At 44.0% G+C, this 23846-nt stretch overlaps 3 protein-coding genes across 10 annotated transcripts in view; 1 reads left to right on the plus strand and 2 right to left on the minus strand.

The window, feature by feature from the left end:
• Window positions 1-12228, minus strand: part of IPO11 (importin 11) — a 252471-nt gene extending 240243 nt beyond the window's left edge. The window contains exon 1 of one of the 4 annotated variants that reach the window (XM_075932406.1): window positions 12207-12228. Coding sequence is in view for 1 of the 4 variants with exons in the window: in XM_006134432.4 (XP_006134494.2) it covers window positions 186-215 (30 nt within the window). In the remaining 3 variants the exon portion in view is untranslated. Of the gene's footprint in view, window positions 1-11; window positions 323-12206 lie in introns of those variants that run through there. The other 3 variants (XM_006134432.4, XM_006134434.4, XM_006134433.4) reach the window with 3 other exon arrangements.
• DIMT1 (DIM1 rRNA methyltransferase and ribosome maturation factor) lies at window positions 211-18840 on the plus strand. 2 transcript variants are annotated; one of them, XM_006134436.4, is made up of 12 exons: window positions 211-343; window positions 1288-1361; window positions 2339-2425; window positions 4123-4184; window positions 4292-4385; window positions 4483-4532; window positions 7782-7905; window positions 8026-8118; window positions 9806-9870; window positions 11270-11333; window positions 15077-15183; window positions 18423-18840. In XM_006134436.4, the coding sequence occupies exons 1-12, from the start codon at window positions 286-288 to the stop codon at window positions 18463-18465; spliced, it is 921 nt and encodes a 306-aa protein (XP_006134498.2). In that variant the 5' UTR covers window positions 211-285; the 3' UTR covers window positions 18466-18840. The 2 variants fall into 2 exon arrangements, with proteins under 2 accessions (XP_006134498.2, XP_025046156.2); XM_025190371.2 differs by lacking the exon at window positions 1288-1361 and having other exon boundaries at window positions 212-343; window positions 18423-18838.
• A 2039-nt stretch (window positions 18841-20879) lies between these two features.
• The window catches only part of KIF2A (kinesin family member 2A), a 95848-nt gene continuing 92881 nt past the window's right edge, over window positions 20880-23846 (minus strand). For all 4 annotated transcript variants that reach the window (XM_006134427.4, XM_006134428.4, XM_006134429.4 and 1 more), the window contains one exon: window positions 20880-22597. In XM_006134427.4, coding sequence (XP_006134489.2) covers window positions 22512-22597 — 86 coding nt within the window. In that variant the 3' untranslated portion in view covers window positions 20880-22511. The remainder of the gene's footprint in view (window positions 22598-23846) is intronic.

Genomic DNA, 23846 nt, shown 5'->3' on the forward strand with positions numbered 1-23846 from the left:
CGGACACTCACCCCGCCCGGGCTCCGCCAGCCCCCGAGGCCCGGCCAACCTCCCTTCAGCGCCCGGGGCGCACCGTTGTGTCAGAGCCGCTGCACGTGACGCGACGCGACCCCCGCCTGTTCCGAAGCTCGCGCCACGAGCCGGGACCATTCGGCTCCTGCTAGAGGTAACACGCGCCTCCTCACCTCTCCGCCGGCGCGTGTTACTGACGTCATCCGCGCGCGCGACACGGCTGGCTTCCTCCTCCCGACAGTGCGGGAGCGTGCGTGTCGCTAGGCTGCCGCCATGCCGAAAGTCAAGGCGGAGAAGCGGTGCCGGCGGGAGGGCCCGGGCCCGGGGCCAGGTGAGCGCGGGGCCTCGGCGGGAGGAAGCCGGGCTCCGGCCGCACCCCGTAGGCCAGTTCGGAGGGAGGGGGAGCTGCCGCTGCTCCTCTGCGGCCCGTGGCGGTGCCGGCAACAGTCACCGGCGGGCGCCGCTCGGGGGGAAGGTGTGGAAGGCTCCGAGTGCTGCGGGCGGGGACGATATGAGACTTTCGGAGGCGCTGCCGCTTCCTTCCCGTCTCGGCTGCGGCGGGCAGGATGGAGTTGTGCGCGGGCAGGCAAAGCCCGGCCGGAGCCGCTAGCGGCTGCAGTCTCGTCTCCTCGGTTGAAAACGGATGAAGCTACGGCTCTCTGGCCCGGCGGGCGCTGCCTTATGCCCTGGCTCCAAGCACTGAGCTTCGCTACGCGAGTCGCATGCGTTAGGACGGCGACGTTTATGTTTGGTTTTACGCTACCTTTCCTACGTCGATTGCTCCTGGCTTGTGCTTGCGAGCTTGCTGTTGTCACGCCGATTTTTATTACTAATATGGGGCCGTGTAAAAAAGACCTCTCTCTAAATGCAGTAGCGAGAAAGTGACTGTGGTTTTAGGATTCTCACATTTTCAGCTACTGTGGTGGTTACAGGGGGCTCCCCTGCTTCTAGAATGTCACTACAATTGTCAGCCTTTACAATAACAAGAGCATTGTATGCTCCAAGGAATCCATGTACTACACACAGATTGTAGTATAGATTCTTCCTACACCACAGTTTGGAAAGAAATTTGACAGTCAGTATGGGTAATTCACCTCTTTCTGCCTCTGCACAGGAGTTGAGATGTATGCCCTGCACCATGAAGTTAGGTGGGCCTAAGTTTTAGGTGTAGACCAGATGTTAAACTGGTGAAGTGGTCTAGTTACCGAAATATAACCAAAATAACTGATACTTTTAATGATGATGATATAACTGCCTTGGTTATACTTATTTTAGGTATTCTGTTCAATACTGGAATTGGCCAGCACATCTTGAAAAATCCCCTCATTGTTAACAACATTATAGAGAAGGTTGGTAATAACTGGACCTAACTAATTAAAATAATTGTCATAAGAGTTGCATTCAGATGATCTAACTCAAAATCTTTTAAGGCAAATGCTTGTGAACAATTAGCACTAGAGGTTGAACCTCCCTAGTTTGGTACCCTTGGGATTTGATCTGTGCTAAACCAGAGAATTTGCCTGACCATGAGAAGTCAATATTGTCTAGCAGCATTGCTAATGCTTCCACTGCTTACTGGGCTCTGAGAAGTCTTTGGGGGGTAAATTAGAACTAAATAACAACACATAACACTTGAGAGCAAGATGGATAGTTGTAAACAAACTTTATGGAACCACAGGAAACTTAACCACAGATTGTGGCCAAGTTTCTTGCAGTGGAAGTGTTCGTAATACTGCTAGACAATATTGATAACCTGTGATCTGGCAGAGGACTGTACTTGATGACCTCTCAAGATCCTTTCCAGTTCTAAGATTCTATGATAAGTAGACAGCTGGCTAACCAAAATCATGCCAGAGCAAGAAGGCTGCTGGATCAGATAGTGCTAAATTAAAGAGTTCATTAAAGTTGTGTACTGTATAAGTCTGAGATTCTTAATTCTTTCCTGGCCTCTTGAAAGGTATGGGAAATTCTAATTCAAGACATTAATTTGGTGAAAGATTTTCTAAGTGCTTTCTCATTTCCTTCAGAAAGGACATGATCAAGAATTTTACTCACTGTCTTCAGTGGACCCAAGGATACATGCAGGGTTTTGTGTGTGCACACAGATGTAATTACCTAATAGCTACATTTTTTAAAAGGTTTCATGCAATTCAAAGTGAAACTGTTGGGCAATTTGGATTTTGCCTTGAAAACAAGTTCTCCAAAGCTATTAATCACATACAGAGTCAGTTCCTTTCATGTTTGTACATAGAATGCCTTAGTTAAAATCATTTTGCAGTATTGATGGAGTATTTTATTGACTTTCTACAATTTCATTTGCGCTTAGGCTGCCTTACGGCCCACGGATGTTGTCCTGGAAGTAGGGCCTGGAACGGGTAACATGACAGTAAAAATGCTAGAGAAAGTAAAAAAGGTAAGAATGAGTTAAGAAAATTCATCTTGATTTTTCGTGGAACAAACTACTTCATAGATGAACAAATGAAAGTGTGCTACTGCTCTATTTAAATGAGAGAGGGAGAAAATACTTTTAGCTATTCCTTTCTGAATGTTCATATCCTTCTTCCTGTATAACTCCATTGATAGAATAACAGTGGTGTTTTGAAAATGAAGTTAAGAATATTTAACAACTGGATACTTAGTGTATTTTTAATTTTTCTATCTACTGCATTAACATTTGTGGTAGTGGTAGTTGTACTTCCTCAGACCTTCTGAGGAACAAACTCAGACAAAGGGTGGGTTAGAGCAGTATTGCTTTTAGAGTTGTTTATTGGTACAGATTCTTAAGAATAAAGTGATACCCATACACACATCACATTCATGCTGGCAATTTGGAGGCAGGAAGCAAGTGCGGTGTACATTACTTTTGATTTTTCTAGTGGCTGGAGTGCTGGCCAGGCGTCAGCTTCCCGGAGACTCGACCATGATGTTTCTTGGGAGATCCCTCTGGGCTGGTCCCAGGTTTCTGCTGTGATGTTACATTTTGTCCGAGAGTGAAACAAGCAAGAGATTGATTGTCTGGCCGCGTCTCAGTTAATTTATCTGTTTGCAGGGTCTTTGTCTGCCTTAAAAGGTCATGGATCCTATACTGCCTTTCTGGTTGGATGTTTCTCATTCACACCTCACACACATTCCACAGGTTACATATGTATTCATAAGCAATATGGTTTCTAAGCAAAGTGGGGCTATACTATAGATAGCATACCAAAAGCATGATAAGAAGCTTAAATTATAACTAAATAAATGGAGATTGCTTATCTCCTAGAACTGGAAGGGACCTTGAAAGGTCATCAAGTCCAGACCCCTGCCTTCACAGCAGGACCAAGTACCATCCCTGATATATTTTTTTTCCCCAAATCCCTAAATGGCCACCTCAAGGATTGAACTCTCAGCCCTGGGTTTAGCAGTCTCAAACCACTGAGCTATCCCTCCTCCCCAACTAAGAAAGCCAAGGTCAGGGAAGAGGGAGAAGCAGAGGAATATGTCTGATCAGCTACACACCAGTGAAGAAGAGAGAGGTTGGTCATGTCCGACTGGTTACAGTAGTTTATTATTTTTACAAGGCATCTAACCACATTCAGGTAAAGAGTTGTATTATACCTGTCTGGTTCTCTTCAATGGCCTTGTTATCCTTCTGAAATTTCAATATAGTCTAGTATTTTTGTGATCGAACATAACAGCCATACTGGGTCAGACTAGCGGTTCATCTAGCCCAGCATCCCATCTTCTGACAGCGTCTGATGCCAGAAACCTAATAGGGAATAAACAGCACAGTGTTGCTATTCCCAGCTTCTAAAACTACAGACACCCTTCCCTTCCTACCTAATAGCCATTGATGGACTTTTCCTCCATGAATTTTATCTAGTTCTTTTTAAACCCAGTTATAGTCTTGGCCTTCACAACATTTTCTAGCAAGGCGTTCCACAGGTTGACTGCATTGTTTGAAAAAATATTTTGTTTGTTTTAAACTTGCTTCATAGTAAGAAAATGTGCATATCCTAATGTAATATTTTTTTAAATGTCTGTAACAAAAGCTATTCTTACTCAGAGGTGATTAGCAAGAAATCAGTTCATAATTGTGAAAATTAAAATTACAAATATAACTGTTTTTAGGTAGTTGCTTGTGAACTTGATGCACGACTTGTGGGTGAACTTCAGAAGAGAGTCCAGGGCACGTAAGTACTAACACTGGAAATAGTTCCACTGCATTTTAGGGGCTTGACCTCTTTAGAAATGTGTGTTTCTGAGGTAATAACAGAAGTGTTGTTTTTATCCACCCCAGATGCCTAGCAAACAAACTAGAAATAAAGGTTGGAGATGTGTTGAAAGCTGATTTACCATTCTTTGATGCATGTGTAGCTAACTTGCCTTATCAGGTAGGAGCAAAGCAATTGCAGTGGAATAAAAATTTAAATAAACTTTTGATAGTATGCCCTCTCTGAGCAAGTACGAACTGTGTTACTCTTTCCCTAGATTTCTTCACCTTTTGTTTTCAAGCTGTTGCTGCATAGACCTTTTTTCAGGTATGTAGAAAAGGCTCTGGATTGCCTGATGCAAAACAAAGGCTAATTTTACAAAACATGTGACTTGGGATTATTGTTAAAAATATCAGCCCTTTAAACGTCTATCCAGGAACTCTCTTCAGCATAGTACTCCCAATGGCCAAGGGCAGTTCCACTAAATTAAGTAGGAGTTTGTTGCTGCTTACTCTGTACTGCATGATGCCAGGCCTAAGCAGGGTATCTTGAGACTTATGGAAAAGTAGAGCAGATTTGAGTTGGAGGATGGTGGGGTGCCTTCAAAGTACTGGTTCTCAAACTGCAGTCCATCCACAGCTACCTTCCAGGTGGTCCACGGATCAAGCTCAGCTCCCCCTCTTCCACTCACTCTCCATCTCCCTACAGCAGGAAGCCCACTCTGGCACTCCACTCTCCCTCCCCCCCATGAGATTGGTGCGCCAGCGCTGGCTTCCTTCTGAGGTATGAGTCCTGACCTCCCCACCAGATCTGCCTTGTGGAGAAGAAGCAGAGCAAAGTGGATCCAGAAGCAGCTCCATGCACTGCTGCTCCTCCCTTTTCCCCTGGCTGGGGGAATAGCAGCACACTGACCGGAGGCTTTCTCTGCTGCTCCACGGGGTTTTTCCATGGAGTGGAGGCAAGTCTGGCAGCTGTGCTCCACTTCCAGGGTTTCCGGAAGTGCGCTGCCTGCTCCCCTCCTCCAGGTCTGTGGCGCACCAGGAGGAGGTAGGAGTCCCGGAGGAAGGCTCATGCTGGGCCTTGGGGGGGAAGGAAGAAGAGGCGGGCACTGGGGCTCCCCTCCTCTGCTGAGGAGGAGGTCGGAGTCCCGAGGGCAAGTGCATGTGGCGGGGGGGCGGGAGTCTTGGGGAGAAACGCGTGCACCGGGGCTCCCCTCCTCTGCGGGGAAGGAAGTAGGAGTCCCGAGGGCCAGCACGTGCCGAGGAGGAGTAATAGTCCCAGGGGGAAGCGCACGCCGAGGCGGGGGGAGGAGTTCCAGAGGGAAGCGCGCACTAGGGTTTTCCTCCTGGGGGGGAGAGGGGAAGGGAGGCACACACTGGGGCTCCCCTCCTCTGCTGGGGAGGAGGTAGGAGTCCCGAGGGCAAGCGCCCACTGGAGAGGAGTCTCAGGCGGAAACGCATACCAGGGCTTTCCTCCTTTGTGGGGGAGGTGGGAGGAGTCCCAGAAGGAGGCTCTTGCCAGAGCTTCCCTCCTCTGGGCGGGGGGGGAAAGGCATGTGCCAAAGATTCCCTGCCCCAGCCAACACTCTGCCCCCTGTTCCCACTGGCACCCTGTACCCATCCCGGCACTCTGTCCCTTGCTTCCACTGGCACCCTGTCCTCTGCCCCAGGCCCTTGTTCCGGAACCCACTGGCTCCCTGTCACTTGCCCCAGCCCACTAGCACTCTGGCCCAGCACCCTGTCCCCTGCCCCAGCACACATTGGCACCCTACCCAGCACCCCGTCCCCTGTCCCGATACCCTCTGGTACTCTGCCCTAATACCATGTGTCCTGCTCCTACCAGCACAGTTGAGGCCACATTAGTGAGGCTTGTGGGGGGTTTGGAGGAGTTTTTATTTTGCATCTCACTTGTGTGGCCCCAACCGACTTTTCTATGGGTCAGTGACCCCTGACTCAAAACAGGTTGCCTGCCCTTCTCATAAATAAAGACAATGCAGAAACTTTTTGTGTTTGACATAGTATCTTATTTAAAAATGTAGCCTGGCCAACAAATCCCCATCTGCCCACAGCATTATAACACTCCTGCACTCCCCCTTCCCCCAGACCCTCGAGCTGAATCTATCATAAACTGGAACCCCCTGCTCTGAGCCCCTCACATACCCTAACCCAAATTCCTGCACCCTCATATCCACAATCCTGTGGCTTGCTTAGTACCCTAACCCTACATCTGACCCCAGCACTGGCCCGCCTGAAGCCCCCTCCCCGAGACAGCATCCCCTTCTCCACCACCTCCTGCATCCAGATTTCCTCCCAGAGCTTGCACCTCTCACCCCTTCCCACACCCAAATCCCTCATTCCCACCCCAGAGACTACACATCCTGTCTCAACCCAGCGAGGGTACGGCTAGACTGCAGGAGTTTTTCAGGATTCCGGAGATATCCCAGAAATACTCTTCTGCATCCAGGGATGCGTTTGTTCTTCCACTTTGTGTAGTGGAAGAGCAAACGTGCTCTTTTGGTCACCCCTACATTCCTCTTTCCATGAGGAATAAGGGGGCTTCCAAAAGAAAGGGTTTTTCTGACATTTGGTCCAGTCTAGACAGGCCAAATGTTAGAAAAGCCTCTTACTACAGAAGAATTGTGGGGAAAAAAAGCAGCAGTATAAGGGTTGGGGATAGCAAGTGATGGAGAAGAGGAGAATAGAGGGGAAGGGATGGGGCTTCAAGGAAGGGGCAGGGCAGTAGATCTTGGCTTGTTATTTAAAAAGTGATCTTGGTCATAAAAAGTTTGGAGACCACTGCCCTAGGCTCTGGGGTGGGGCTAGAAATGAGGAGGAGTTCAGGGTGCAGGCTCTTGTCTGGGGCAGGAGATGGGGGTATGGGAGGGCTCAAGCTGGGAGTATCAGCTCTGGGGTGGGGCCTGGAATGAGAGCTGTGGAGTTCACGAGAGGGTTACAGCAAGGGGTTAGGTGTGGGAGGGCCAATGGACTCCATGTGGAAGTGTGAACTCTTGTGTCATTTTTATTTTAATTTGGCAGTTTTGGAGATAGACTCCTTGCTACAGTACTAATCAGTCACATGAGCTAAAATCATGCCAACCTAGCAGTCAGTAAACCTGTTGTGCACAGTGCTAGTTTGGTGATATCAGTATTTTTTAACTTCATGGAATACCAAAAAATGCACTTCAATAATTACTTTAAAAATCAGTGGAGACTGTTAATTTCCTCTTAACTTTACTGAGTAAAAATGTTCATTTCAGAAGAAACCTCTGGCTTTCAGAGGTCCAAAATGAGAAGTAAAATCAGCTGGAATTATTTAACATGTAAGACTGAATCTAAATTATCTTAATTTCCTTCTAACCAGTAGATAGAAAGCACCACCTTCAGGCCAAGTGTAAGCCAATGGTTTAGTTGGTTTGCTGTAGCTGTGCCTGACTTAAATCAGGACTGAGGCTCTCTAATATGAGTATATAGCATATCTCTATGCTTGCCCTTAAACTGATAATCTACAAGCAATAGCGCTTCTAGGAACCAATTATTTGCAATATAACACCCATGTTTTTATTTCTTTAATTCTCAGGTGTGCAATACTTATGTTTCAGAGAGAATTTGCTCTGCGTTTGGTTGCAAAACCAGGGAGTAAACTATACTGCAGACTCTCAATTAACACTCAATTATTAGCCTGGGTGGATCATCTAATGAAAGTAAGTGAAAGTATATCTATAACTAATGTAGAAATGTATGCCAGAGTGAGGAGGCGCTCTCAGGATTGTGCATATTTGCTTCCTGCTGTTCGAAATAGTTACTTAATTTTTAATCAACAGGTTGGAAAGAATAATTTCAGACCTCCACCCAAAGTTGAATCCAGTGTTGTTAGAATAGAGCCAAAGAACCCTCCACCACCTATTAATTTTCAGGTGAGATTCAAATTCTTCCATGCATATTATATAGAATAACTAAATAATAATACAAAATAACTGTTTGTTTCATTCTGTGTGCTCTTTCAAATGATATAAAAACATCACTGTACAGCTCATGTACCCCACATAAGCAGTGTTAAGGATTACAAAAAACATTTTCAATGGGACTATACTCATAATATATATAGTAGCCCATATCCCAATGTCTGTGACTCTGTAACACTGAAATGCTGGCTGTTCCCTCTGGGTGGTGCTGTTGCCTGAGCCATGCTGCATGGGGCGTGCGGGGCCCAAACAGCCGGTTACACCACTTGCTCCCCCACGGCGGCCCAGCTGAGCAGCACAGAGGTCAGCCGAGCGCCACGGCGGGAGGCGAAGGACATAACTCAGGCAACAGCACCGCCTAGAGGAAACAGCCAGCATTTCAGTGTTAGTCACAGACATTGGGCTGAGTGCCAGGGCAGGCGGTGACATGAGGTGTGACAGCGGCTCCAGGCCATTTGGGCTCCGCGGTCCACCCGAGTGAGAGGCAGGGAGGGGAGGAGAAGAGAAAGAGAGAGACAGAGAGGGAGGCAGAGGAGAGCGGGGGGAGGGGGGGAAGGAGGCAGGCAGTAGGAGGAGTAGAGAGAGAGACGAAGCAAGAGACCAGAGGCTCAGGAGAGAAGACCAATGTGGAGGAGAGACCTGAAAATCCTGTCTTATGATGGGCTAATTGGCTAGTATCAATAGATTAGACCAGTAGTTTTCAGTCTTTTTATCTGTGTACTCCTAAGAAGTGTCAAATTGAGGTGTATGCCCCTTTGGAAATCTGAGCCTTCATACTCCCAGAGTCTGCACACCACAAATTGAAAACCACCGGACTAGCCATTGATCTGACTCTCATCTGAATATCTTTCCAATATTATCTGGATGCCCCATGAGCAACTCAAACACAACTTTCTTCAAAACCTGTTTCTTCCATGGAAGTAACACAGGCCAGGATCACTGTGGTTTGTCTCAGACTGAAAGGTAAAATATGGCTAGCATCTGGTGATGGTGATAGCTAGCTATTTTGTAACACTTTTCATCTATAGACTTTGAAGTGCTTAAAAGACATTTATGGCTGTTGACAGTATTTAGTTGATCAAAAGCAAAGACAAATCTTTTAGGACTCAATGACTCTGCGCTTTCTAGACATTTATTAATAGGTTTCCCTTTTTTAAATATCCTCACTCCAGCCTTGTCCACATTCAGCCAGATGTTCTTCAGCCATATGGCATCTTACCTATCTAGAGATCTGGGTGATTGTTCAGTTTGCAGTTTGATGTGTCTTCCTACTTTGCCAGAGTAGTTTCATCAATTTGTACTACAGATAGTCCCCGACTTACTGACTTATGTACCAAGCTCTTGGTCATAACTCGATCTGTTCGTAAGTCAGACCCCATTCATTTACACGTGACTGTGCTGTTTGTAGCACGGATCGCGTTCGTAACTCGGGGGCGCGCTTAATGGGAGGTTGGTCGTAAGGATGAATGGTCGTAAATCAGGGACTACCTGTCTAGTGTACAGGACTGATCTGTGTTGTGCTACTACTAAAATTTTATTTTTGTCATTGTGCTGTTACAAAATTAATAGTAAATACTCTGGCCTGGTCATTAGCAGCTGTGTATTGCTTCAGGCAAATATTGTGCATTTTATGTTTCAGGAGTGGGATGGTCTAGTAAGGATAGCCTTTGTCAGAAAAAACAAGACGCTTTCTGCAGCATTTAAGTAAGTTACTGTGTCATGGGGCAGACTCACTACCATAGCGCCTCCAGCCAGCAGTCCCGGGAATTAGCTTGCTTGGCTGGCTGGACACCTCTCTCTAGCTGGTGTCTCCCCATATTTCTGTTTGTCCATGGCATCCCCTTCAGGACACTGCCCTCCGGTAGTGCCCACTCCAGTGTTTGAGCTCCCCTTCCAGGGGTGGCTGTTGTTTACTCCACTGCACACTCCAGGGTTCATCCTTCCTCCCAGGGAACCCCCAGTTCCCCTATACCCACCTTGCCTCAGTGACTCACTGCCAGTCTTCAACTAGCCCCTGCCTTGGGGCAAACTGCAGTCTATAATGGCCACTCATCATTGGCAAAGGAGTGTGGAGCTGCTGCCCCTACTTACCATGACTGTTTCTCAGCCCTAGTAGCCTCAGGCCTTGCTTCAGGCTCTGCTTACTGGGAGCCTGCTTGGCCTGAGTTTTCCCAGCTCTACCTCCAGGAAGCCTACTGCTTCCCTGGCAGTCAGGTCCTTATTGTGCTCTATGCTGAGGAGCAGTCAGATCCTTCCCTCCTTCCAGGAGTCCTTCTTTGTATATCCCCAGCTGGGCCCTCATTAGCCAGAACTGCCTCAGCTCGGGCTTTGCTCTCAGCCCTTACTCAGGGCTGGGCTTTTTGCCCTTAAAGGGCCAGTGCAGGAGAAATGCCTTGTCACACACTACTATTAGGGTACATCTACACTGCAGGCTTCTTGCACAAGAACTGTTTTACGCAAGAGCACGTCCACACTGCCATGTGCTTTTGCGCAAGAGGGTCCATGGCAGTGAGGATGCTCTCTTGCACAAGAAAGCTCTGATGGCCATTTTAGCCATAGGAGTTTCTTGTGCAAGAAACCCCTGTTGCCCGTGCACACTACCTTCTTGCGCAAGAGGGCTTATTCCTCATGGGGAGAGGAATAACTCTTGTGCAAGAAGCCCTCTTTTCTGATGTTTTACTGTAAATTTACTTGTGCAAGAACGCGGGTGCAGTGTAGATGCTCCGCAAGTTTTTGTGCAAGAACAACTGTTCTTGCGCAAGAAGCCTGCAGTGTAGACATAGCCTTAGAGTTTAGTCATTTAATTGCTACACAAGTGTCTAGCAGTCCTCCTGTCAAGTTCTGAAGCAAACTTTGCTTCAACAACCATGTTAATCAGACCACTGATGAATCCCCATAGTACACAGTTGGACAGTTTACACTGTGGTGTAAATCTTACTTGCACATGCCAACTAGGCAGCTGCCTTAAGAGATCATCCAGTTGTTCTGTAAAGCTATTTCATCTTCATTATAAAAACCCCTAAACAACCTTTAAAATCACAGAACTTGTTTTTAGAATAACAGGTTTCACTGTAGTTAACTTGTTATATTGACTCATTTTCAGATCAAGTGCAGTACAGCAGCTGTTGGATCAGAATTATCGAATCCACTGTTCTTTACATAACATAGTAAGTAGAATTTTTTCCCCTTTTTTGTGTTGAATGTAACATAAAATGTGAGCTAAGTATGAGACATAAAAGTCAACATGGTACAAAAAACTTTCATCCAAAAGTTAAAATCTATCAGAACGAACATTGCCTAACAGCCTTTTAGAATTCTAGAGTATCTAAAATAAACAGTTCTAAGATCCTCTAAACTATAATGAAAGTTTAAATGGGAATTTAGAAATAAAGGACATTGAGATTTCACTGATGTCTCCAGCAATGTAATTTACTCTCCAATTGAAAGCTGCCCTGAGTTTGGCATAGTATTAAAAAACCATTGATACTACATCTATTGGAAATATTTCTAGTGAGTCACCTGAAGTGAATTCAACGTTGTGTACAAAAATCCACATACAAGGCATACACTGATCCAATTACAAATATTTTTAGTTCTTTTTAATAAGATCTGATCCTTAGAAGAGAATGGTTAGTCAGGTTAATTTTAGCCACAGCACTCGGTTATAGATACATAGAATTGTGCTTAACATCTGTAAGTGTGGGTTTTTTTTCAAAATGTATACAGACAGTCCCCGACTTACGTGGATCCGACTTACGTCAGATCCCTAGATAAGAACGGGGTGAGGCAACTCCCGCACATGCGCAGCAGCATTCCCGGGGCTCGCTCACCTGGGTCCTAGGATCCTCCTCCTCCTCGGCCGGCTCCGACTGGGGTCCCACAGAGCTGCCGGGCAGAGGAAAAGTGCCTCCCCACGCCCGCTGCCCCCTCCCCTGAGCAACAGGCTGCCGAACAGCAGACAAAAGCAGCCTCTCTGCCCCTCCTCCTCTCTATACATGCAGGGCTCCCAGAGCGCAGCAGCATCCCTGGGGCTCGCTCACCTGGGTCCTAGAATCCACCTCCTCTTCGGGCCGACTCCTCCGGCCCGCCGGCTCCAACTGGCCTCTGCCTGCAGCAGCAGCTGGCCGCAGGGACAGGGATCCCGCAGAGCTGCTGGGCAGAGGAAAAGTGCCTCCCCATGCCCGCCCCCTCCCCCCCCCCCCCGCCAGCAACAGGCTGCCCCCCTCCTTTCTCCAGCAACAGGCTGCCCCCTCCTCCGAGCAACAGGCTGCTGAACAGCAGACAAAAGCAGCCTCTCCGCCCCTCCTCCCCCTATACATGCTGGGCTCCCTGGGCAAACAAAGACTCCACCAAAACAAACAAAGTGCTGGCCTCATTGTGTTAGCAAAAAAAGGACCCTCCTCCTAGAACCCTGGGTGGTGTGTGGAAATAAAGCTATTAGCTCAAAGCATGGTGCAGAGCTGTTTGGTATTTGATGAGTTACTCCTTTAGTCCTGAGTTTGTCACAGGGACAGAAATAGATGTGAAATCTTCTGAACAGGGGAACAGACGGCAAAACAAACATTAGAGGGGAGTTAACCTTTCCCTATGCTATCCAAAACTAAAAAAAATGTTTGGCTAGAGTTTCCCCTACAATATGTACCAGTTCCGACTTACATACAAATTCAACTTAAGAACAAACCTACAGTCCCTATCTTGTACATAACCCGGGGACTGCCTGTAGTTAGTGTCACATGTTATTGGCTAATCTGGTTGGCCAGGTGGCTGTAATCAGCAGCAGTTTAATCTCCACACTTTTAAATGTCTTTAATTGTTAAATATTTTAGTAGATTAATATTGTCTTGAATTAAGGGGACCTTAAGCTTGACCACACTGTTTTTGTGCAGTTTGAATTCTTCAGACATCTACATTCATTTGATTTGCTTTGCCTTGTGAATTCCTCTGTTTTAGTCAGTCTCTTAACAGTGCAAGTTTCTGTATGTCAGAGAACCAGGTAAATAAGGTACACACTTAACATTAGCAGACCTCAGTTGTTTGGTAGGGGACATAAATCCCCTTGTTTTTAAGCTAACATTGATTTGCATTTTTGTACAACTAAAAGGTAAATCAAGCAGAATGTCTGAGTTTTACTGTCACTTGGTGACAATGTACTATATTGTGTTGTATAATCCTAAAGGCTGTTATGCTATTATGCTGTTATGCTATTACAAATTTAAATTATTTAGACTTGTAGTAGACAAACATACAGGAGCCAGCATCTCTTGCTATATTTATGTTTGACTTTAAAATAGGTTGAGATGAGTTTTCAGTGGGATTAAGTGGGTAACAAAACTAGAGCCAGGCTCCTGTTCGGTGGGGCACGGTCAGATCCAGGCTGTCTAATCGCTACCTGCAAGCCTAACACAGAAAAGCTATATTGGCAAATAAAGTACAGACACTGCACACCTGATTAGCACAGGTGTAAATAGCAGAGTAGTTAGTGTGGCATGGCCCTACACACTTGAACCTCCGTGATACACCCTACATGAGACTCAGCATGCCCAAGCAGTGTCTCCCACATCTACACTACTATTTTTAGTGTTGTTCGACAGCCTGCAACGTTCCCTGCCATAGTGAACAGCTCCAGTGAGTGCAGAGAGCAGGAAAAGGCTGCAGGAGTTACCTTCTGCCTCTCCGCTGGTGTAGGGTTTTTTCCTGCCACATGAAGCTACACTCTGCAATGGACAAGTGTGGATGCTACTTTCCTTTCACTGCAGCTTGTAGCTGTGTATGTACTGTTCTTACTTAGCATGCTGCCATATGCATAGACAGTAACCTAGGAGGCAAGCAAAAAAGGGACTATTGATTTATATTCTCGTGGCACCGGAAACTCTAACCTAAGTGCTGAATGAATATAGAGATAGGCATGATGATTGCTTTTCTCAAGTGGATGGCTGCCTCCCACTGTTGAGGGTAGTGAAAGTGGGTTGGGTCCTGCCTTCAGGGACTGGGGGGAAGGAAGGGTCCTGTTCCCTGTGTGGGAGAAAAGGGGAATTGCAGGGTGAGTACAAAGGTTGCTCTGTAGGGCTGGCTAGGTTTAAGTCTTTGTTCTGAGCTCTACACCCAGGACCCCAGCATAGGGGTGGGGGACCTTTTTTGGGTTGGGGGCTGCTGACCCACAGAAAAATCAGCTGGGGGCCATACACAAGTGAGAAGCCCCTGAGAAGGAGCAAGACATTCCCTACATTCCCCTTGCATACCAGAGCCTAGAAGGGCCCAGGCTACTAGATTTTGTATGGTCTAGCCCTACGAGTGGGTGGCAGGGGGGCTGGAGCGCCAGCATGGGCTCCTTAGTGCTGAGCTTCAGGCCTCATGAAGGCAAGCCGGGGACCATATCCAGCCCCCGGGCCTGAGGTTCCCCATCCCTGCCCTAGTTCATGGGTTACAACAAGGATCAGGTTTATCTCAGTTGGGACAAATCTGAGTGACTGATGTTGCAACCCTGTGTACCAGGTTGTAATGCCACTCAAATTTGTGATCTCTTCCCCCCCCCCCCCCCCCCCCCGCAACTCCTATCAGGAGCCAGGCCAAACCTGAGCAGCGGGGGCCAGGTCACAATGCCTGGAGCAGGAAGCCTTGTCCAACCACTCACGTGGAGCAGGAGCTGCGTCAATGTGATAAGTTGTGTTCCAAAGCAGGACAGTCTTGCAAAACCCAGAATTACTAGGTGGCCTGTGTATACTATACCTCTGAGAAAATAGCAACCTGATTTTTTTTAAAGCATTTTTCATTGGAAGTGGTCAGTCATCTTCATGTATAGCAAGGGTTAGGTACGGTGCTTGGATGCCTGAAGACCTGTGGAATTTACAAGATTTTTAAAATCATTAGTGTTGAGGAAATAACTTATCTGTATTGCAACTTATTTTGACAGGAAATACCAGAAAACTTCAAAATTGCAGAAAAAATACAGATGGTTTTAGAAAATACAGGTTTCTCTGACAAACGGGCTCGCTCAATGGATATAGATGACTTCATTAGGTAAACGCTGTGAATTTCCTTTTGTATTTCAAGTGCTTCCTGTGCTCTGTTCTAAAAATGAAGGTGCATCTCTAATATCAAAACAGATTTGTATCAGTTTTTAATGGAAGAAATAGTAGTGTTATCCTAAAGTGTTAACCACCCACTTTCCATATATCCAACTATTCATGTGATAGTTCTAGTGATGTACATTAATGTAAATTCAGGGAACACTAACTTAGTACAGTTGGCCATTAATCATCTTATATATTTTAGAAATGTGTCCATCCATTTGTGAAGTCTGTTCAAGAACTCGTCCTAAATGATAAGAGCTAGTGCCACCAGATTTGGTATGCAGCTTCCTCATAACTCAAAGCAAGGTCAGGGTTTAATTGTGCCAGAACAATGGGATGTACCTGGAATTGGATTTTCTCATAAAATAGAAAGGGAGTATGTTTGGAGGAAGTTATACTGCAGAATGAGCACAAGCAGCAAGGGACCAGAGATGAGAACTGGGGCAGCTGTAACCCCATTTGGCTGGCAGCGGTGAAGAAAAGGATAGGTTTTAACTATATCAGAGTTTGTGTGTCTGTGTTCCTCAGCCAGAGCACATGCATCTCTTCCCCCAGCTGTGCCCGCTGGAGCTGTAGCAGCCCTGGACAGGTGCTTCTCACCTGACCTCAAGCTGCTGTGGTAAGAGAGGGCTGGGGTTATCCTTTCTCTTGAGGCAGTCTGCATACTGAACCCCTCATCTCCAGCCCCACCCCAGAGCAATGATTTTAAATTAAGAAAAACAAAACTTATGAGTTAAAAACACAAGCAACGCCAGGTAAATCTAGTTAAGATGAAAATTATGGGTATTCTGACCAGAAGACTCAATCTGTTGCAAACCTCTAGACGGACATTATTTATATACATCCTTACACTTGTTGTAACTACACATGATGATACCACAAACAGGCTGAGGGTAACAAAGCAAAAACACACATTCTGAATCAAATTTTAAAAGGAACATGACCTGATTACATAGGTCTAGGAGAAGTAATTTATCACCACAGATGAAGAGCCTGATCCCTTGGAGGAAAAACAGTGCATATGGATCAAACTGCTGTTTACAGCATTCTGTAGCACCTAAATCTCATTCAGAAGTGGGTTATAAGAACAGGACAATTCTCATCTTGCCTGAAGTCTTAGGCATCTGTCCCTTACCCTTCCTTTGAATTTCTGGCAGCATTAGACATCCTTCAAAATTCTGAAGCTGTTATATTAATGACCATGTGCTTTCTTGTTGCTTGTCATCAAATTAAGCAGTAAAAATCCCATCTCTTAATGTGTAGCTTCAGAATATTTTAAAAACATTAAATATGTGTAATAGTATGTTAAAGAAATGGCCCGGAACACTAAGTACAAACACTCACTCACTTATCAGAGGGGTAGCCGTGTTAGTCTGAATCTGCAAAAGCGGCGAGGAGTCCTGTGGCACCTACGCTACATCGATGACATCTTCATCATCTGGATCCATGGGAAGGAGTCTCTGGAAGAATTTCACCACGATTTCAACAGCTTCCACCCCACCATCAACCTCAGCATGGACCAGTCTACATGGGAGGTCCATTTCCTGGACACCACGGTGCAAATAAGTGACGGTCACATCAACACCACCTTATACCGAAAACCTACCGACTGCTATACTTACCTGCATGCCTCCAGCTTCCATCCTGGACACACCACACGATCCATTGTTTACAGCCAAGCACTGAGGTACAACCGCATATGCTCCAACCCCTCAGACAGAGACCTACACCTACAAGATCTTCAACAAGCATTCTGTAAACTACGATACCCACACGAGGAAGTGAGGAGACAGATTGACAGAGCCAGCCGTATACCCAGTAGACTCCTGCTACGGGACAAGCCCAAGAAAGAAACCAACAGAACACCACTGGCCATCACCTACAGTCCTCAGCTAAAACCTCTCCAATGAATCATTAGTGATCTACAACCCATCCTGGACAATGATCCCTCGCTTTCACAGGCCTTGGGAGGCAGGCCAGTCCTTGCCCACAGACAACCCACCAACCTGAAGCATATTCTCACCAGCAACTACACACCACACCGTAATAACTCGAACTCAGGAACCAATCCATGCAACAAACCTCAGTGCCAACTATGCCCATGTATATACACCAGCAACACCATCACAGGACCTAATCAGATCAGCCATACTGTCACTGGTACATTCTCCTGCACATGTACCAACGTAATATATGCCATCATGTGCCAACAATGTTCCACTGCTATCTAGATCGGCCAAACTGGACAGTCCCTATGTAAAAGAATCAATGGACACAAATCAGATATTAGAAATGGCAACATACAAAAACCTGTAGGGGAACACGTCAATCTTCCTGGACACACAATTGCAGATCTAAAAGTAGCCATCCTGCAGCAAAAAAGCTTCAGGACCAGACTTCAAAGAGAAACTGCTGAGCTACAGTTCATCTTTAAGTTTGACACAATCAACTCTGGATTAAACAAAGACTGTGAATGACTTGCTAACTACAGAAGCAGCTTCTGCTCTCTTGGAATTCACACCTCCAGATCAGCTACTAGAAGTGGGCCTCATCCTCCTTGATTGGATCCACCTCATCATCTCCAGCCTGATTCTGGCCTGCATATTTATACCTGTCTGTGGAAATTTCCACTACATGCATCTGACAAAGTGGGTCTTTGCCCATGAAAGCTTATGCTCCAACACTTCAGTTAATCTATAAGGTGCCACAGGACTCCTCTCCGCACTCTCACTTGTTTTCCTTTCTATACAGTTCTCTTCAATGTTTAGGAAATATGGACAGCTAATAAGGTATTAAGCTCTTGACTTAGATGCAGAGGAGCTACACCCAAAATGGTAGCTTTCCAGAAATGTTAGTCTGTTGTAACTAAGCACACTTTCTTGACAGAAGTGACTCATCATGCCTTGCTACTGTGACTATCTAAATCAAATGCTGTGCCTTGGATAGTGCAGGTTAAGCTGAGTGGTAGACAAGTTGCACTAGAATTACATCTGTACTGATAGCCAGAGTTGAGTACTTACTACTAGTCTTTATCACTAACCTATTGATAACTGGTTGTTTTAATGATTGGAAAAGAAAGCAAGTTTTTAAGACTTCTCTTTTCCTACCCACTCCTTTCACATGGGTAATTTAAATACGTGGTGGTGTGTGAAGTACAAATTCATGTAAGCTGTTTTGATTTTTCAGATTGCTGCATGGCTTCAATTCAGAAGGCATCCATTTTTCATAAATGGCCAGTCGGAGCATTTTACATTCTCTGGAAAGAACTGAGGTGTGATACAGACAGAGGTGTTAGGAGAAGGAACTCCTGTTGAGAGCAAGCACCATCATACAAAATGACTGTTAAGCATATTTTTAAATACAATTGCTGTTGCATTTAATATTGTAACTGTCAAGACTAAAACTGTGCTCTTTCACATGTACCCTATGATATGAAATGACTAAGTCCCTAGTTTAAACCCTTCTCTCCCTGAACTTTGCACTTTCTTCTGCTATTACAACATGCCGAACAGAACTCTGAGCTTTGGCCTCAACAGAACTGTTTGTAGAGTGATGACATGATGCCCATGCATCAGTTGAGAATAAATTAACTTTAAAAAAAAATGAATTGTGCATCTAATCTTTCTTTTGTAGAGAAATTGCTGCTGGCATGAGCAGATCACCACTGTTCTAGATGTGGAAGCAGTTAGCAGGAGTGGTAGTGAATCTTGTGTTATCAGGCTGCACAGCCAAGGGTTTAGGGTGCCCCAGAAAGCAGTAAATGTTAGGACAGAACAGTTTTGCTGTGTACAGGCCTCTTCCTTGAACTCCCTTTTCATCATACTGTAAACTTAAGTGTTCCATCTGTGATAGCCCTCTGTGCTTCACAGGGTTAGCTCAGCAGTATTAGCCTGGTTTGCTGGCTGGCTGTACAGCTCATGCTAAATGTGGCAGAGCTGGGAATAGTGACCACCCCACTGTCCATGCTAAGTACTAAAACAAGTATACATCAAGGCAATAAAAATCCATATACTTATCAGACTGTAGGAAATTCTAGAGTACTCTTCAGTACTGTAAATCTGTGAACAGTAGTAGATTACTCCTCCAGCCACGGAAGAGCAGCTGTTTTTTGCATTTCTCCTTTTAAGTTACCTTTTTTTAATTTGTAACATAGAATAGTCATAGTGCTAACTGCATTATTCTGTTTAATGACATTTACAAAATATATTAATAGTTTTGGTACTGTAGATGCTAGGCATGTTTTGCTCAATTTGAATTAGAGGTTAAGTAATACAGGACGACATCATTAAGTAACAGTTAAAGACAGCAACTTCACTTGCTTAGAGGGGTGATAGGTAGTTAGATCAACCTATGAACACTGATTTTATGAACACCTCTTTCCCCAGGCCATGAGGAGTTGGTTGATGGCCATAAAGTGCATCATCTGTAAATGCAAGATCTAGAGTTCTTCGGGCTTAGAACTGGGTTGATACACAGCATCTTACAGGGAAATAGTACATCATGTCTTAAGGTTCTGGGTGTAAGCATTACTTCTGGGTCTGAGCAAAGGCGCCTCTATTCAACTTAGGGTAGCACAACCAGAGTGCAAAAAAAACTCCCCTTCAGAAGCAATCTATGGAAATCTAGAGAAGCCTAGCTTAACCAATCTAGCTGCTGTAATAGCAGTATCTCATGGGGGATGAATCAGTAAAAATTAAGGTTTTAATCACACGTTGGTATTTAGACTATTTGCAAGTGGGAAGTTCAATAATCAGCCTTAATTGCTTAAATGCTATCTTACTCTTTTAAAACCTCACATCAGCAAGAATCCTGATTTCCTAGAACATCCACTCCACAAATTTATCATTTTTTGGAAAATGTATTTACCACACTGCAATTGCTGGCTGTCAATATTATCAGAACAGAGAGAATAGCTTCTTTGAAATGGAAGCATAAAAGTGATTCCTGTCATTTGAAGCAAGTGTGGGACCAATAGTTTCAATAATGTTCATTGAGTAATTTTTAAGAATAGCGCTCGTCAGTAGCAATCAAATTGGGCATGTATGGAAACAGGCATATCTATCCTAAATTAGTTTCTCAAACATGCAGCTATCTGAATAACATCTATCATTCTTTGTTTGGTGCAGAAATCTAATCATTTAGATTGCTTTAAGATCCTCTGAAAAGTTCAGTTTATGTACCACAGGACTCGTCTGCATGTAGACAAAAGAAAGATGGCTTGCTAAAAGGATCATCATCTACATTATCTTGTTTTTATACAAATCCTCTGAGACAGCTTAAACCATGAGAAAAGTGAGCTTTAAACTTAATTCAGAAAATTTTAATGAAAATTTTCAATTTAAAGAGCAAGGAATGCTTTTAACCTGCATCAGTTACTATGAACAGAAATGCTTTTGCTTAGTTTTACTTAACATTTCCTCTTAATTTTTGATGGATTGCATTCTTGTGTGAACGCAGTGAAAGATCAGTTTGCAATCAGTTAAACACTTCAAGCTTGTAGAGGATGGTTATTAAAATACCCATTCTAGCACCATATGCCTTGTGTGACTTTTAAAATCATAACATCTTAATTTCAATAGGTGTGATCACAAAGTAAATTCCTTCCCAAAGCAATGAGTTTCATAGAAGTGCTCATCTCTAATGTATGTTTCATTGTTCAATTTATTAAACACATTGTGTAAAGTCTACATTGCTGTTTCAGCTTTGTTTACAGATAGGCTCTTTTTACCATGATGCAACATGGGTCTCCCACAGCCTTCCTATGGGAGTTACAAACATTAAATGCTGAGGATCTCTGGCTTATTTAACTCTCTTTTCATTGCCTTCCCTTTATTTCCCTTCAGTCCCAGGATAAATGGGCTTGTGGTCCAAAAACCAAGTTTGAAACCATTTAGAGTCTGCTGATATAAACTCCTGGAAACAGGGAGAGCTCAGAGAGGTCTACAATTATCTGACAAAGTTTTACATAAAACAGTATTTTTCCTTTTGAACACTGACTTGCAAAAATAGCTCTAGTGCCACCACCAAAAAAGTGCTAGATATGTATGGTGTTAATTGTGAGACTTCAGATACTTGTGGAATTTGTATAGCATTATGTAGAGTTTGTGCAGCCTATTGTGCAAATCCCAAATGATACAGGTTCACCTCACTTTTCAGCTGCTGGCACTGTACAAAGGGAAAGATATGCATTCGCTTCCTTCTTTCAAGCAACAATACTACTCCATACAAACTATCTGCAAACTACAGTTAATGCACATGTAAATCATCATGCATCAGAATCCAAATTTTTAATAGTATGTGGAAAAGTATTTGTTTATGCTATTCACTGGATCCCTGAACTTTTATTTTCCTCCTACCCATATGTAGAGATCAGATTGCACCTTTATTCTAGACAGCATTTATCACTTATACACATACTGTATATCTGTTATTCTAACATACAACTCTCCTCCATATTTAAATGTTACCTTTTATTATACATCAACTAATTTATAGTGTTGTTCTTTACAAAGATAATGTTAGCATTATAACCATTCTTCATGATACTTAAATCATGATTCCAGATTTCTACAAGGATGGAATGTCCAGCTGTTTGGCCACTAACAGCTCTCTTAGTTCCTGTTCAATGATATGGTACATCTGTGAAATGAACTAGTCACCAAAAAAAAAAAAAAAAAAGTCACACATTAAAAATGTAAACACTAAAAGTAATTTACATTGACAAATAAGGAATGTTGTTTATTAAGGCTGTGCTTCAAAAAGGACATTTAGGGTCAAGTAGCCTTCATCAAGGCACAGAATGGGAAGAGGTGAGCACAGCTGTCTCAAAGAGAAGTTATGTACAATCACTGATGAGGTGTGCATGCAGGCAAACACAATTTAAAACTGCACAGTTGATCTTTGTAACAAAACTGAACATAATTAAAAGGAAATTGTGAAATTTTCCAAGTCCACTGTTATACTTCATTATTAAAAAAGGCAGATTTCCAAAACATAAAATTCACAATTTGAATAAAGGAAACATTTTAAACAAAGTGCTTCACAGCTCTGAACCTTGCATGGTTGTGCTGTGCTGTCTGGTTTAGAAGCATTTTGGAAACATCATTGAAGTGTTTCACACAAAAATGAAAATGTCATTCAGGTGAAGAAAAACTGGACATTTCCACTGACACTTCAAAAGTTTTTACGCTTTCAAGTAGTTGAGTTCTTACAGCCACCATCTCATAACTGTGTGTTACAGCAGTTAGGAGGATCCATTAGCAGCAGAAGCCCATTTCAAAGGGCACGTGGTCTCTTCGGATTGATCTGTTTACTGGCCTGTTCCTCCTCTTGTAGAGCTGCCCGGAAAGATTTCACTTTATCTATTTAAAAAAAAAAAAAAAAGAAAGATGCCATAGTGCTTTTGTTCAGTGTGTTGTGTAGGCAAGTACTGAGGCTGCATGTATTTAATCAGCAAAGAGCACAAGGTTATCGCACACTTTCATTCAAGTAGAGGCTACAGACAAGAAGCCAGGAAGATAATGAATACACTCTTGCAATACTACCCATATAAACATTTTTTAAGCAACCCACTCCCCTTAGGCCTTACACCTGTTTCTAGAAAACTGTACAGGAGCACATTCAATGCAGAGTATACTTCCCATGCACTCCTCTCCTGCTTATTTATATGGCATCAATACACAACATTTCCAACCAAGATGTGCAGGATTAAGCCTCTAACGTGTTCCTGTGTATTAATACAACTTCCAGTATTATCTTTAAAATCTCTGAAGTCGGACTGGAGACCACTCTTTATCCTGACATGAATGATTAAACATCTGAATGCAAACAATGCCTTCCAGAATCCACTCTAACAAAGTGCTACCAACTAACAACAAAGATATAACACTGTCAAGTTGGGGCTAGTATACAGAAACTAGTTCCCAAATCTCTGCACAATAAATAAGAGCTGGAGTATTCATCACCATGACCACTACTCTGCAAGGGGAGGAATGGAAGAAATACAATTATTGGACAATAATTTCCTTTTGCCTTAAATATCTTTTTTACCACCCTACAAAGTATTCATAGGCAGCAAGTGTAAAGGTAGTGTGAATAGAAGCAATATTTTTTCCTAAATAGCCATGCAGACCTTGTTTCAAGGCAGCCTGTAAATTATTTTGAAAGTGCAGAATTGCCAAAATTGCTGCTTTACCAAGGTCCATGCCAACATCTACCAACTTCTCTCTCTTTCTCTCTGAGGAAGCAATCGTCTAGTTAACAGGCTCACAGGTGGTACAAGGAAAGTATATCTTGATTTTATTAGACCCAGTTGAGTTACACTTAATCCAACAAACAGGAGCATGCAATATATGATTTGTGGGATATGTCCAATAAATGCATTAATGTGGCCTCAGATTGCACACAATCTAAGCTCTTTCTTAAGAAACTTCCCAACATGGTTTCAAAGAAACCCAGCTGTACCTGATTAAGGAATAGCTGCTCAAGTCCATATATATATCCAAAAACAATGACAGTCAAGACCTGTTCATAGGTAGAATCAGATCTCAACTCATGGGCAGACCTAGAAGCATGGCATTGTAAAAGAAGCAGTCTCCCCAGCCTCTGTTA

Source organism: Pelodiscus sinensis, chromosome 6 (genome assembly GCF_049634645.1).
Source record: "Pelodiscus sinensis isolate JC-2024 chromosome 6, ASM4963464v1, whole genome shotgun sequence".
Taxonomy (NCBI): domain Eukaryota; kingdom Metazoa; phylum Chordata; order Testudines; family Trionychidae; genus Pelodiscus; species Pelodiscus sinensis.